This window comes from Bufo gargarizans, chromosome 2 (genome assembly GCF_014858855.1).
Source record: "Bufo gargarizans isolate SCDJY-AF-19 chromosome 2, ASM1485885v1, whole genome shotgun sequence".
NCBI classification, from domain to species: Eukaryota; Metazoa; Chordata; class Amphibia; order Anura; family Bufonidae; genus Bufo; species Bufo gargarizans.
Window position 1 is genome coordinate 38,985,363 of NC_058081.1, and position 14,672 is coordinate 39,000,034.

The window sequence follows — 14,672 nt, forward strand, 5'->3', positions numbered from 1 at the left end:
GCTTATGTCGCTCATCAGTATACAAATACAGAGGAACATGTCTCTTCTGAATCTAGCGCAGCAGAATGGAAATCTATTGGAGCTGGAGTAGATTTTTGGTGTAATGTTCTCCAGTTTTCTGGCGCACATGTTATTACGGTAGATGAGTTGCCCGCAGAGAGTTTGCCCGCAGCATGCCTCCTCCTGCCTATGCTCCACCTACTTTTTTTTTAGAAAAGTAGAGAGGAAAAGGATGAAAGTCATAAACTTTTGCAAAAGTTTGCAACTGTTCCACACCAGAAAACTGGCATAGAGTTATAATAAATCTCCCCCACTGTCTTCATTATAAAAAATATGTTTTTTGTATACATCTCCTATGCAAACCTATGCATCTCCATAATTACAGACGACACATTAATGCTATGTGTGGTCTGTTTCTGCGGTCCCGTGTTGTTCCATTCCCTCTCTTTCATCTTATCACTAACCTCCAGATGCTATATAAAGGGTTTGTCCTAGGAAAGACAACTTATCCCCTATCAACTAAATAGTGGATAAGTGTCTGATCGGTGGAGATCTGAATCCTGGGGCTCCCGCAACTAGGGGGCCCATGCTCCCCTGTTTGAATGGAGTGGTGATAGCTGCAGCTCCATTCAGCTGTGTTCAGGTACCTCAGGTAATCCTACAGAGTTGAATGGAGCGGCAGACATGTGGGGAGCACGGGCCCTCGTTCTTGCAATTGTTGGGGGCCCCAACGATTGGATTATCTTGTGGATAGGGGATAAGTTGCCGTCATGGGTTAAACCCTTAAGAAGAAACACTTGAAGAGACATCCACATCTTCATAAGGGCTGTGTACACAAAGCTAAACAATTTTATCATAATCACAGTTGCCTCATTTTTTGTTGTATATGCACTAGAGTAATAAAATATGGCTTTGCAAAAGTATGTACACCCTTTAAATGTGAGGACCCTTTGAGTTCTCTTTACATAGCGAGCTCCATCCCTCTTTACATAAAGATTAAAATATGTCTTAAGACCTCCAGCTTTAGCACCCTCAAGGTTTTCCGTAGTGTCTTATGATACCGCCCTTTTCTGCACCATTTGTAGATGTTTCTCGCACTCTACTCAGCAATAAAACAATCTGAAAGTCTCAGGGAAAAAAAAACCCATCAGTGCATCTCACACCAGCCGACTTCCTTCCATCTATTGTTTTGTCAAAGTCTGTAAGAGTCAGACAGCAGCAGAAATTCTTTCTTTCTAAACCCTACAGCCGCACTGAGATTCACACCGCTGTCCAATGAAGCTCCTCTCCATCCTCGCGCTGGTCTTCAGAATATGGTGTGTTTTGGGTAAGTTTCCCCTTCATTTTCACTCTATTTGGCACTTCATGCTTCAAATGGTAGCTATCAATGCAAGTGATGGGGGAGTTCAGGAAGCTGAGATACGGGGTGTTGTTTGGCAGGATGGTTGTGATGGAGAGCTGGTGGTTCTCTATGAGGTTCTTCTCTTCCTGACCAAGTGCTGGTCTTCAGATTCTGCTTGATGGTAAAATAAGGAGCATCAGTTTCCTCGTGTGAAAACCTTGTCAAACAGCACGCCATACCTTATCTTCATGAACATCTGTGGGATATGAACATTTTAATGCAGTGAAATCAGGTTTGAGCTCTGGGGATTGACAATTCGTTATGTTTCAGTTTTTAGATAATCTGCTGGGTTATTCATGAAACGAAACTATTCTTAGCTCAAGTATTTGTGTCGCTTAGAGCCAAAAAGTCTGCTTGAAGGGAGAGATGCTGGGAGCTGGGCTCGTTATATGGTCCTCCAGCCCTTGTTTGTTGACAGATTAAAGAGATATTTCCATCTGGGACATTTATGACATATCCTGGCCTGATAGGTGGAGGTCCCACCTCTGGGACCCTCTACTATCTCGGTGAATGGAGAGCACCCATATGCATGGCCCGCTCTCCATTCACTGAAGCATACACTCGGCTATTTTCCAAAGTCCCATAGCAGTGAATGGAGGGCAAGAGTGGCCACCCTCCCTTCACAAATATTGGAATTCCAAAAATACCCGAAACAGCGATCAACTATTTTCAGATGTCCCATAGCAATGAATGGAGGGTGGCCATGCAAGTGTAGCTTGCTCTCCGTTCACTTTAGTGGGAGGGGGTTCCACAGGTGAGACCCACATCTATCAGACATTTATTGGCTAGAGATGGCCTTGTGGTTCGCCCGGCGGTCGTTTCACGGCGAACTTTGCGTGTTCGAACTTTGCGTGTCATGGTTTCTGATTTAGTGCCGCCGAGCACTTGTTATTGCCTACCACGTCTGCAAAATGGGTCCGCATCCGTTCCGCAATTTTGCGGAACAGGTGCAGACCCATTCATTTTCAATAGGGCTGGAATGTGCTGTCCGCATCCGCATTTGCGGATCCGCACTTCCGCATCCGTGCTTCCGTTTCCGCCAAAAAATAGAACATGTCCTATTCTTGTCCGCAAGATTAGGCATTTTCTATTATAGTGCTGGCGATGTGCGGTCCGCAAATTGCCGGTGTCAGTGTTTTGCGAATCCGCAAAACACTTATGGACGTGTGAATGTACCCTCATAGTAACATTATTAAAGGTTACGTTTTATCTTTATGTATATTCTAATGGATTGCCTTCCTTGTACAATGTTATAATATACTTTCTATGTTAGAAAGTATATTGTAGTGCATTTGTATTGTGCGGCAGTTGTGTGCGGTTCTGCTGCGATATTGCAGGTATATAGAGGGACAAGCGTTATTGGAACAAATAATTTCTACTGGTGTGATATACCAGTCCCCCCCCCCCCAAAAAAACTTGTTATATACCAATATACTTTCTTTATAGTGCATTTGGGTATTGTAGAGTGCATTTGCGCATGCACGTACGCGAAAATGATATTGCCGATATTTTGCATTGAAAAAAAAAAATTAATGGAGATCGCAAATTTGAATAATACATCTGGTATGTCACTGTCCATGTTGTGGGACTATTTGTGCACTTCTAGTAATTATTTCTTGGCTGCAAATATCAGCTGAAGGTTTTTCAGGTTCGCCTGCCATTAAAGTTAATGGCACCCGCGCAACTCAGCCCCTTTCACAGTCTCTGTTCAATGGATGGCACTGTGCTTGATAAGCTGTGAGGAGGGTGCAGCACTCAGCGTAGATCCTGTGAACGCCGCAAGTTCCTTAAACAGCTGTTCGCCCGGGGTCTTGGGAGTGAGACCCCTGCTGATCTCAAATTGATGACCTCCCTGAGATAGGACATCAATATGAAAATCCTGAAAAACCCTTTTAATTGTATAGCGGCATTATTTAGACATTATATAGCACTGTTATTAGATTATTTTGTGCATGGAGCAGTTATTTGACTACTGTATTGTAGTGTCCCACTAGGTAGGAGTGGCCACTACACAAGGGTCAATTGGGTAGCGTGTTACTTCTGCTCACAAGGGACAGTGATATCATATCTATCCATGCATTGTAATGTATTTACTGTGTGTATTACATATGTTGGTTCCCCCTGTTATATGCTTATCAGGCCTAGTTGGGTGTAATTTAACATTCCAGACACTAGAGGGAGATAGGGAGCCCCTAGTATAAATGTCCAGGCCCAGACAGGGAGGGGTTAGGTCATAGTCAGGAGTCTGTGGAGACAGAAGTGAGAAGGCACCAGCCCAGGATATGCTGAGGGCCTCCTCCTGACATGCAGCTGGATAGTCCTGGTTTCTAGTTGCACCAGAAGGCTAGAAGAAGTACAGCCTGCTTGGAGACTGAGTGTATTCCAGGGGACTAGAGGAGTCACCTAGTCAGCCTGAAGCTCCTGAGGCTAAGGATAGCTCAGTTGAGATACCCCAGTTGTAGGACAACACCTCCATGGGAGAAACCTGCAGCCACCTTTCCCATCCAGCAGTGAAGACAGCTAGGAAAAGAAGGTACTGTAACCTAGGCAAGTGCCAATACTGGAGGAAGGATTTTATACCAAGGATTTAAGCCAGCAATTAGGCATCCGGGCCTTGGGATCCAGCCAGCTAGAATAGCTGTGGGGATAGAGCAGCATTGCACTGCAAAGCATTAACTATATACCCTCCAAGTATCTTGCAAGATAGAAACCTGCTGTGACATAAACCTGCTGTGCATTTGGAACTGTAAAGGACTGCATTATCATCTTCTGTAACTATCCTTAAAAGAACCTTATCTAAGGCACTCAAAACACCTACAACATCCAGGGCACCTCACACACCATCAGGTCTGGTCCCTATCTACAGAGTGTTCCCCAGAGGAACTAGTGTCTGCCTCTCTTTCACTGTTGCATCCCTGCCCAGGGTTCTCCTCAGAAAAGTGAGTAACCCTCGATTGCCCATACCGTGACCTCACTGTCGCTAATACCCTGCAGGTCTGGCGTGTTGCATAAATTGGCGTCACAAACAGGATACGATCATTCCTGCGCCATTGCGGATATAAAAACTGTGTGCCATTATTTGCCTTCAAGTGACCAAGCCATATTTGCTTTATTGAAAATTGCTGGGCCAAAGTGAACTGTAATAATTTGCGGTGTGAAGATAATATTGTCTGGATTTGTTTGCTGCGTCATCTTCATACTGAATTGGCGGTAAAAATTGGTGCCTTCTGCTGAAAAGTGCGGAAAAGGCTATATGTCCGCGCCACCGCCCTGTCTGGACATTTGCATGTCTGCAGAAATGGACTCCGCCTCCCCCATACTGGAGTACCTGGGGGGCGGCCTCCCAGTGCAATGGGAGGATCTGTCTGCGATTGTTGGCGCCACTCTGCCGCTCTCCAGAGAAGGATCAAGCATGTTGAAGAGAGAAGACTGCTCTGCTGGGATGTCCGCGCCTGATCTGTTAAAAATGGATACTATTGGTGTAGATTAAGAGGACGCTCCAACGGCCTACTCTCCGGGACCGGAGAGACCCACCTGCCCGCCACCGAGGACGCAACTGGAGACCTATTATGGCTCCTGGAGAGACTTTTTCCAGCCCTCATTCAAGTGGTCAGCATTGATGGCAGAGATCCGGGAGGCCGCAATAAAGAAAACGACTAAGACTAAAATCTACTATGAGGAACTGGCAAAAAACATTCATGAGCGCCACACTGACACCCAACCCCGCCTGGAGAGGAGAATGGGGTTGGTTGTGGCATTTGACAAGGACCGAGGCTTCGGTTTTATTAAGGACTATATTACCGGCAGCGACTTATATGTGAATTGGAGGTCCGTCAAGCAGAGTTACCTCCCAGAGCATCTGCATAACCTCCGCGAGGGAGAGGAAGTCGAGTTCACCCCTGCTGAGAGCCTGCAAGGCCCCTACGCCACTGCCGTGTCTCGTCCTAAAAAGAAATCGGAGGACTGGGAAATCGATGAGGACCGTACTGGCATGCGAGCGCGAACCTGTGCACTCTCCAGAACCGGCCCATCATGCCTTCCAAGAACGGGGCCCCTTCATTGGCCCGAACGTCTTTTGGCAACCTACAGTGGTGGAGAAGAGGGTAAGCCCATGGCCCTCACCTGAGCTGCCTCGCAGGGAGAAAACAATTCGTGAACTAGAAGATGCAGAGAGATTCCATGCTGCCCTGGACAACATCCGAAGAAGGCAGAAAGCGGACGCCTCACCTGAACCTGCAGCGGCTACGCAGGATGCGCCATCAACTTCACAAGTTCCGGCGGCGACAACGGAGGACAGCGATCCCGACTCCGAAAGCCTGGACGACCAGATCGTGCGGCTGAAGAAGAAATTGCGCGAGCTGCGCCAGATTGCCTCCGCCAGGATCCAGACTCCACCTGACCTGAAAGAAAGCGGACTTAAGGACTCGGACGTGTCCGGGTCTGAGGTGAGAGTACCTGCCCCTGTCAGCCGGCCATCTTTAGTGTCAGCACCTGCGGTGAGGTCCTCCTATGCTGTGCACCGACGCGCAGAGCCAGTTGTCCAGGAACCCACCGGACCGCTTGCAGCAGCGGTACCCAGGCCAGTGCAGCAACCTCCAATTGTCATGCCTGCACCGGTGCGGTCAGCAACCGTGATCACCCCTAGGCCTATGGGGCCAATACCTATTAGGGGTCCGTTCATGCTGCAGTTGCCCCCCAATACTGTGTTGTGGGCACATCCGCCTGTTGACTCTGATTTCAGGCCCAATCTACAGATGGAGCCAGGGAGCACCACTGTGATGCCAAGTGGATATGATATGCCCTTGTGAATTGGCCTGCCATGCCATTATTTCATTTCTTTTGCCAAGGGACCCTAGTAAAGTGGATTAACCCTTCCAGGACAGGAGTCCTTTGTTGTTTTGGCCCTCTGTTGCTGCTGCCAGTTACCCACGGCTCAGTGGTACTGGTTGGCCACTGAAATACCAATTGCAGCAAGGCCATATTGTTCTACAGGACCTCCTGCCTGCTTTCTCAGAGTGAAAAACTCAGTTGTGCCTATTTTATATGTTGCACCTTTAACCCTGTCACCCCCTTTTCAGGTTGATTAAGGGTATTGCAGCACTTATTTTTATATGTGCCATTTGAATAATGTGGACTATTTTTATGTGCTGTCACTTTTATTATGCAACGTAAATATTAAAAGAAATGCGCCCAGGGATAGACTCTAATGCACATGAGCCTCTGAGATTTTGCTACTATTTTAAAGAAATGCGCCCAGAGATGGACTCCACTGTATGTGAGCCTCTGTGAATCTTATACCTCCGGCCTTGCTTTATACGAAATTATACTTGTCACTGAATGTGTTACAAGATGAAACCTGGGTACGGACTCATTTATATCCTTTGAGCCTCCAAGAATTGTTATTTAATGTTTTACATTTATTATGGACAATTTGCTTATTATGGACTAATCCTGGTATCCTTGATATGCTGCACCAGGTCAGCGCCCCTGTTCCCTTACAGTATCCTGAGAGAAGAGAACGACTCCCCTTTTCACCAAACTTGCTCCTTAGCCAGTGGAACTGCCTGATGTATACATATAATGTATTTTGCAAATGTAGATGTATTTTCCTGCTTTGCATTATTTTTCTATTACAGGTGCAGTATCCAGCTGGGCAGGGCCCCTTTCATGTTGCGCCGAGGACGGGCAACGTCATAGCGTGGGGGTATGTAGTGTCCCACTAGGTAGGAGTGGGCACTACACAAGGGTCAATTGGGTAGCGTGTTACTTCTGCTCACAAGGGACAGTGATATCATATCTATCCATGCATTGTAATGTATTTACTGTGTGTATTACATATGTTGGTTCCCCCTGTTATATGCTTATCAGGCCTAGTTGGGTGTAATTTAACATTCCAGACACTAGAGGGAGATAGGGAGCCCCTAGTATAAATGTCCAGGTCCAGACAGGGAGGGGTTAGGTCATAGTCAGGAGTCTGTGGAGACAGAAGTGAGAAGGCACCAGCCCAGGATATGCTGAGGGCCTCCTCCTGACATGCAGCTAGATAGTCCTGGTTTCTAGTTGCACCAGAAGGCTAGAAGAAGTACAGCCTGCTTGGAGACTGAGTGTATTCCAGGGGACTAGAGGAGTCACCTAGTCAGCCTGAAGCTCCTGAGGCTAAGGATAGCTCAGTTGAGCTACCCCAGTTGTAGGACAACACCTCCAGGGAGAAGCCTGCAGCCACCTTCCCATCCAGCAGTGAAGACAGCTAGGAAAAGAAGGTATTGTAACCTAGGCAAGTGCCAATACTGGATGAAGGATTTTATACCAAGGATTTAAGCCAGCAATTAGGCATCCGGGCCTTGGGATCCAGCCAGCTAGAATAGCTGTGGGGATAGAGCAGCATTGCACTGCAAAGCATTAACTATATACCCTCCAAGTATCTTGCAAGATAGAAACCTGCTGTGACATAAACCTGCTGTGCATTTGGAACTGTAAAGGACTGCATTATCATCTTCTGTAACTACATGTACAAAGTTGGACTGTTTTCCTCAAGTAAAGCAACGTTTGGTTCACCAACTGTGTACTCATTTAATCCTCCTGCAAACCGGTGTGCCACCGTCACAGGCACTGGCGTCACGATCCTTAAAGGGACCTTACCTAAGGCACGCAAAACACCTACAACATCCAGGGCACCTCACACACCATCAGGCCTGGTCCCTATCTACAGAGTGTGCCCCAGAGGAACTAGTGTCTGCCTCTCTTTCACTGTTGCATGCATGCCCAGGGTTCTCCTTAAAAAAGTGAGTAACCCTCGATTGCCCATACCGTGACCTCACTATCGCTAATACCCTGCAGGTCTGGCGTGTTGCAGTATGTTGGTATTATTGGAGCATTACATAACAGTCAGGGCCGTCTTTAATATTGATTGGACCCTGGGCAAAAATTTACTTGGGCCCCCTGCATCCCGCCTTCCTACACCTTAGCATGCAATCACGCCCTCCACCACAACACACACACAAAAAATCCACACACCTGGTAGAGTACAGTGAATGGCTGTAAATACTTCCAGTTCTGAAGACTCCAGCGGCTAAGGATTAGTGCTCTGGGCAGCTGGGTGTGGGCACCGCTCTACAGGAAGGAGACCAGGGCTCGGCTCACCCTAGCATTACAGTGCACCCCACAGTATGCAGCATAGCACGCTACAGTATACATCACCCCCACAGAATGCAGTATAGCACCCTATTGTATACAGCATCCCACAGTATGCAGTATAGCACCCTATAGTATACAGCACCCCACAGTATGCAGTATAGCACCCTATAGTATACAGCAACCCACAGTATGCAGTATAGCACCCTATAGTATACAGCAACCCACAGCATGCAGTATATAGTATAGCACCCCACACTATACAGTATAGAGAGCCCCACTGTATACAGCACCCCACAGTATGCAGTATAGCACCCTATAGTATACAGCACCCCACAGTATGCAGTATAGCACCCTATAGTATACAGCAGCCCACAGTATGCAGTATAGCACCCTATAGTATATAGCAACCCACAGTATGCAGTGTAGCACCCTATAGTATACAGCACCCCACAGTATGCAGTATAGCACCCTATAGTATACAGCAACTCACAATATACAGTATAGCACCCTATAGTATACAGCACCCCACAGTGTGCAATACATAGCATAACACCCCACAGTATGAAGTATAGCATCCTATAGCATACAGTATAGCACCCCACAGTATGCAGTATGGCACCCTATAGTATACAGCACCCCACAATATGCAATACATAGTATAACACCCCACAGTATGCAGTATAGCACCCTATAGTATACAGCACCCCACAGTATGTAGTATAGCACCCTATAGTATACAGCACCCCACAGTATGCAGTATAGCACCCTATAGTATACAGCACCCCACAATATTCAGTATAGTACCCTATAGTATGCAGAACCCCACAGTATGCAGTATAGCACTCTATAGTATACAGCACCCCACAGTATGCAGTATAGCACCCTATAGTATACAGCACCCTGCAGTATGTAGTATAGCACCCTATAGTATACAGCACCCTATAGTATACAGCACCCCACAGTATACAGCACCCCACAGTATACAGCACCCCACAGTATACAGCACCCCACAGTATATAGCACCCCATACTATACAGTATACAGCCCCCACAGTATATAGTAGAGCAGTATAGCACCTCACAGTATCAAGCACCCCACAGTATACAGTAGAGTAGTATAGCACACCGCAGTATACAGCACCCCACAGTATGCAGTAGAGCAGTATAGCACACTGCAGTATACAGCACCCCACAGTATACAGTAGACCAGTAGAGCACCCCACAATATACAGCATGCCACAATATACAGCACCACACAGTATACAGCACCTCACAGTATACAGTACACAGCACCCCAAACTATACAGTATACAGCACCTCACAGTATACAGTAGAGCAGTATAGCACCCCACACTATACAGCACCCCACAATATACAGCCCCCCACAGTATACAGCACCCCATAGCATACAGTAGAGCAGTATAGCACTCCACAATATACAGCACCCCACAGTATACAGCACCTCACGGTATACAGTATACAGCACCCCAAACTATACAGAATACAGCACCTCACAGTATACAGCACCCCACAGTATACAGTAGAGCAGTATAGCACCCCACAGTATACAGCACCCCAGGTATACAGTAAAGCAGTATAGCACCCCACAGTATACAGCAACCCAATGGTATACAGCACCCCACAGTATACAGCACCCCACAGTATAAAGTAGAGCAATATAGCACCCAATAGTATACAGCACCCCCAAGTATACAGCACCTCACAGTATACAGCACCCCACAGTATACAGTAGAGCCGTATAGCACCCTACAATATATAGCACCCCACAGTATACAGTAGAGCAGTATAGCACCCCACAGTATACAGCACTCCATAGTATACAGTAGAGCAGTATAGCGCACCACAGTATACAGCACCCCATTGTATACCATAGAGCAGTATAGCACCTCACAGTATACAGCACCCCACAGTATACAGTAGCTTACAGTATATTAGCATAACAGCCCCTGTCACCTTTTCCTGATGTAATCTTCACAAAAAAAGCAGCAACACTCCTGGTAGAAAGGACCTTTGATTACCTCATAGCCATGTGACCAGTAATATTGCTAGGTTACTGGTCACATGGTGATGATGTCATCTAAGGTACTTTCTCTTAAGAGAATCACAGCTCTCACAGTTCGCTGCCTGGAGTGCAGGCGGGCATGGCAGCACCCCCCCCCCCCCCCCCTGTGCAGCTGACAGCCTGACCCCCGTGGCAGTGGCTAGCAGGGCTCAAGAGGGAGCTGCCTCCCAGGAGCAACTTGGCCCGGGGCAGTGGCCCCTTTTGCCCCTTGTTAAAGACGGCCCTGATGACAGTATTGTGGTGCTGACAACCAGGCATTTTACTGTATATTAATTACTGCACTGTATGGTGAGGGGAGTATTGTATTATTTGGCTAATATATCATACTATTATGTGGGCACCATACTGTATGGAGCTCCTAACCAGACACTGTACATCGCACAAATATGTACACAAGGGTGCCGGCAAAGAGTACCACCAGGGAAGGCCGGAAGCAGCTAAAATTCTGATATTTCAGTACAATTTTCATAAGAATAATTGCTCAATTTAAAATCGGTCATAATCTGTTATTTTTGATACGATCGGACAATCAGTGCCCAATTGGACATTATAAAGAGGTGGGGGTTCGTTTTTTATTGATCTTTTAAATGTTTGAGGTGATATCAGCCAAAACTACAGTCTGAGTTACGGTATATATTAGATGAACTTGGAGGTTAATGTTGTTTTTATGAGATACCTAATATTGTATATTTGAAAAGTATTTCCAGAGACTCGACGGGAAGGTGTATCACTAAAGGTACATTATTCCATGTCTCAGGGTGGCCATAGACATTAGACAAACATTGGCTGAACCCATTGATTTTGTCAACCGGACGACCCTTTAATGTTTATGGTGCTGTCTCAACTCTTTTTCAAGTGCAGATCTTGGGGATAGAAGATTTAGGAGGCATCAGGCAGAGGTTTATTCCCCTTTTCTTCTGAGAACCCCTGCAAGCATGGCCATCTGTTGAGGCGTATGGGGGTCGGCAGAAAAAAGTGTACAGTATGGCCAGCTTCACATTTTTATTTTTGTTACTTACTCAGACTGAAATTTCAATAGATTTCTACTGTAACCCACGTGAGGATGAGAAATTATCTACTTCTTCCCCAAATGATGTCACCACTCATCATGCTTAAAAAAATTATAACCTTCTAAGTTAGGGCGCATGTTTCTTAGCGTCTCTCATTCTACAGGCAATGCTAAGAGATGGATATGGTTGACCCAATGTGTGACCAGTTGGTAGAAAACGTATCCCACGGAGACATAATATGGTTGACAGTGTCCACTGTCAGACAATTACCACAGTGTCATATATTGTCCATATACATGAGAATAAAATGTATTGGGACATTTGTGAGAGTCTGAGTTGTTTACTTGAGATATAATAATGTGCTGTACGTGATGAGGAAGTAATTGCACATGACATGAATATGCCTGGGTACTGGGATCATTAACCCCTCCAATGTGCAGTCACGTCTTCAATGTGCAGTCATGAGTTCATTTTTTCCACCTATTAGCTGTTTCAGAGTAATGATCAATACTGATTATGACACTGGTCAAAGTGGGGAGCAGTGCAGCAGTGCAACTTTAAAGCTCTTAGGCGCCATTGATATTCAATAGTGTAATAAGCAAGAGGGGTCTCTCTATTGCTTCATGTTCACCTAGTTGCTAACTTTGTTTAGCTCGTTGCTATGTAGATCCCTTGCATCTGAATCTCGGTCTGGTTATCACTTTGCTTCGCCTGATTGATTAGGCTGGAGTTGCTAACTGTTGAGCCTTTTTTAATTAAGTTTTATTCCATTTTAGGTATCAGATATAGCGTTTTCTTGATTAATTAACTTTCAGATATTTTGTTCTGTATCATGGAATCTGTGGTTCGGCAGTTGTATCTTGTTTTAGCCAAGTGTGCTTTCGGTGTGTTCTGGGATCTCTAGTTTCACTGTGTTTAGTGTGTTTGTGGTGTTGTTGCTGGCTGATTTGCAGTGTTTAGATCAGGTCAGTTCCATATTGCCTGTTTACTGTCATTCATCTACTCTCTACCTCTTCCATCCATTCCATTGATGGATCATCTCCACCATCCATGACCTTCTGCATTCGGTTCCTGTCATCCACTAGTGAGTGTGTTTCAGAGTGTTGTTTTCTCCCAGTATTGTATGATTCATGTATGTCGTTTCTGCAGCTATTTGGTTATTGTACAATTCAGCCCTACAGTGAGTTCTGGGTGGGGTATCAAAGTACCAGAGTCTCAGTTCTGAGGGGCGCGCACTATAAGTGAAGTTCAGCTCTGCGGTATTGTGCGGTATAGAAATAATTTTATATAAAACCAGATGTGCAGTGTCAATGTATTTGTCTCGGGGCGCCAAAGGCCCGGTCTCCCATTAGCCGCAGACCTGCTGCTTAGCTTCAGGAGCGAGGATCTGTGTTTGGCCTCATTCCCAGGGCGGCTTTGCTAGCTGGGAGGCTCCCTGCTCCTAGGTCTGCCTTGAGCGCCGAGCTGATCACTCGGTGCTCGACTTGTCTGTCTGTCGGTCATGTGACGCTGGCCACGTCACATGACCCTCAGACCCCACTATAAATTCAGGCAGCCTGCTGGCCACAGGTTGCCTGTTAATTCTAGGTTCCTGGCATTTTGTTGGACTACTGAATACTACCTGATCCTGTTCCCTGACGATCCTTTGCCTGCTGCTCCTGTACTGCGAGTCTCTCCTGGTATCCTGACCCCGGCTTCCACCTGACGATTCTTTGCGGACTCCTGTTGTACTTCGTTTCTCTCCTGGTATTTGACCTCGGCTTTTCCTGACTATTCTCTGCTCATTCCTTAGTACTGCGTAGCTCTCTAGGTATTGACCCGGTCCGTTGACGTTCCGTTATTTGTCTTGTCTGTCTTCCCAGCACGTATCCTAAGTTAGGGACTGCCGTCTAGTTGTCCCCTATCATTAGGACTTGCGAGGCAAGTAGGCAGGGCCAGGGGTGAGGGTAGAGCGCAGTGGTCACTATCCTCCCCCCTGTGTGTAGTGTACGTGACCGTCACAGTATTAACTTTCTTTAGTTTGCATACAGCCGGCTCTGATATTACACAGGAAATTAAGGCAACAGATACAATTAACCCCTTAAGGACCTAGACTATGGGCCAAAGGAATTTCTTTGTTTTTCATTGCCTAATTACAAGAGATGTAACTTTTATATTTTTTGTCTATAGAGATAAATTAGGCCTTCCTTTTGATTTTTTTTTTCTTTCATTTTGGAGACCTACTGATCTTTAACATGGTTTTCTGAGTAATCACTGCCTGTCAGTGTTATACTGACAGGCAGTCTGTTAGACCATACCTCTGGCAAAAGGGGTGGCTAATGGTATAACATGACTAGGGAGCCCTTCTTTTGTCTCCAGTAGCAGGGTAAATGTCTGTTTTTCGGAGTAAGTGTGGCTGCCTGTGTCATGGGGGCGATGCATCTACACGTGTTGTTGTGATACGTGATAACTGGTGGAGTACCGTTCTATGGAAGTACTGTGGCTGACTCTGTCTATGTTATTACTGAAAAAATTTAGACTAGCACATTCATATTCATAGTCACAGGTGCATATCCATAAAGCAAACATGGTTGATAAAAAAATAATGGCTGCACAACATTACACATACAAACAAAAAAGCTGAGAAATGGGGATCATTCTAAATTAAAGTAGTATTATACCTACTATAAATGAAAAAAATGGAAGCTTACTACATTTATGACTGTATTCCATTTTGAATCTGGCTAGTCTTTCAAGTATGTCATCTTGACACTTGGCAGCAGTGCTCAATGTTTGTACAACTTTTAATTCTGGATCCCCCATAGACAATTCTGTGTAACCTTTACTGGGCGTGATTTCCTTTTCCCAAAGGAACTCTGGACCGGTGAACCAGTTTGACTTTTTCAATTCTGTTACATTTAGTCCTCTTGAAGCTTGATCTGCTGGGTTATGCTTTGTGTCAATGTGATGCCAATGTTCCGGATTTGTTTTTTCCCGAATTTTCTCAACTCTGTTGGCGACAAAGATATGGAATCTCCGAGCTTTGTTGTTTATGTATCCTAGGA

General features: G+C 45.8%; 1 protein-coding gene across 2 annotated transcripts in view; it reads left to right on the forward strand.

Annotated features, from left to right (window-relative positions):
* LOC122927181 (limbic system-associated membrane protein-like) overlaps window positions 1-14,672 on the forward strand; it is a 56,816-nt gene that overhangs the window by 5,401 nt on the left and 36,743 nt on the right. For both annotated transcript variants that reach the window (XM_044278791.1, XM_044278792.1), the window contains exon 2: window positions 1,249-1,327. In XM_044278791.1, coding sequence (XP_044134726.1) covers window positions 1,276-1,327 — 52 coding nt within the window. In that variant the 5' untranslated portion in view covers window positions 1,249-1,275. The remainder of the gene's footprint in view (window positions 1-1,248; window positions 1,328-14,672) is intronic.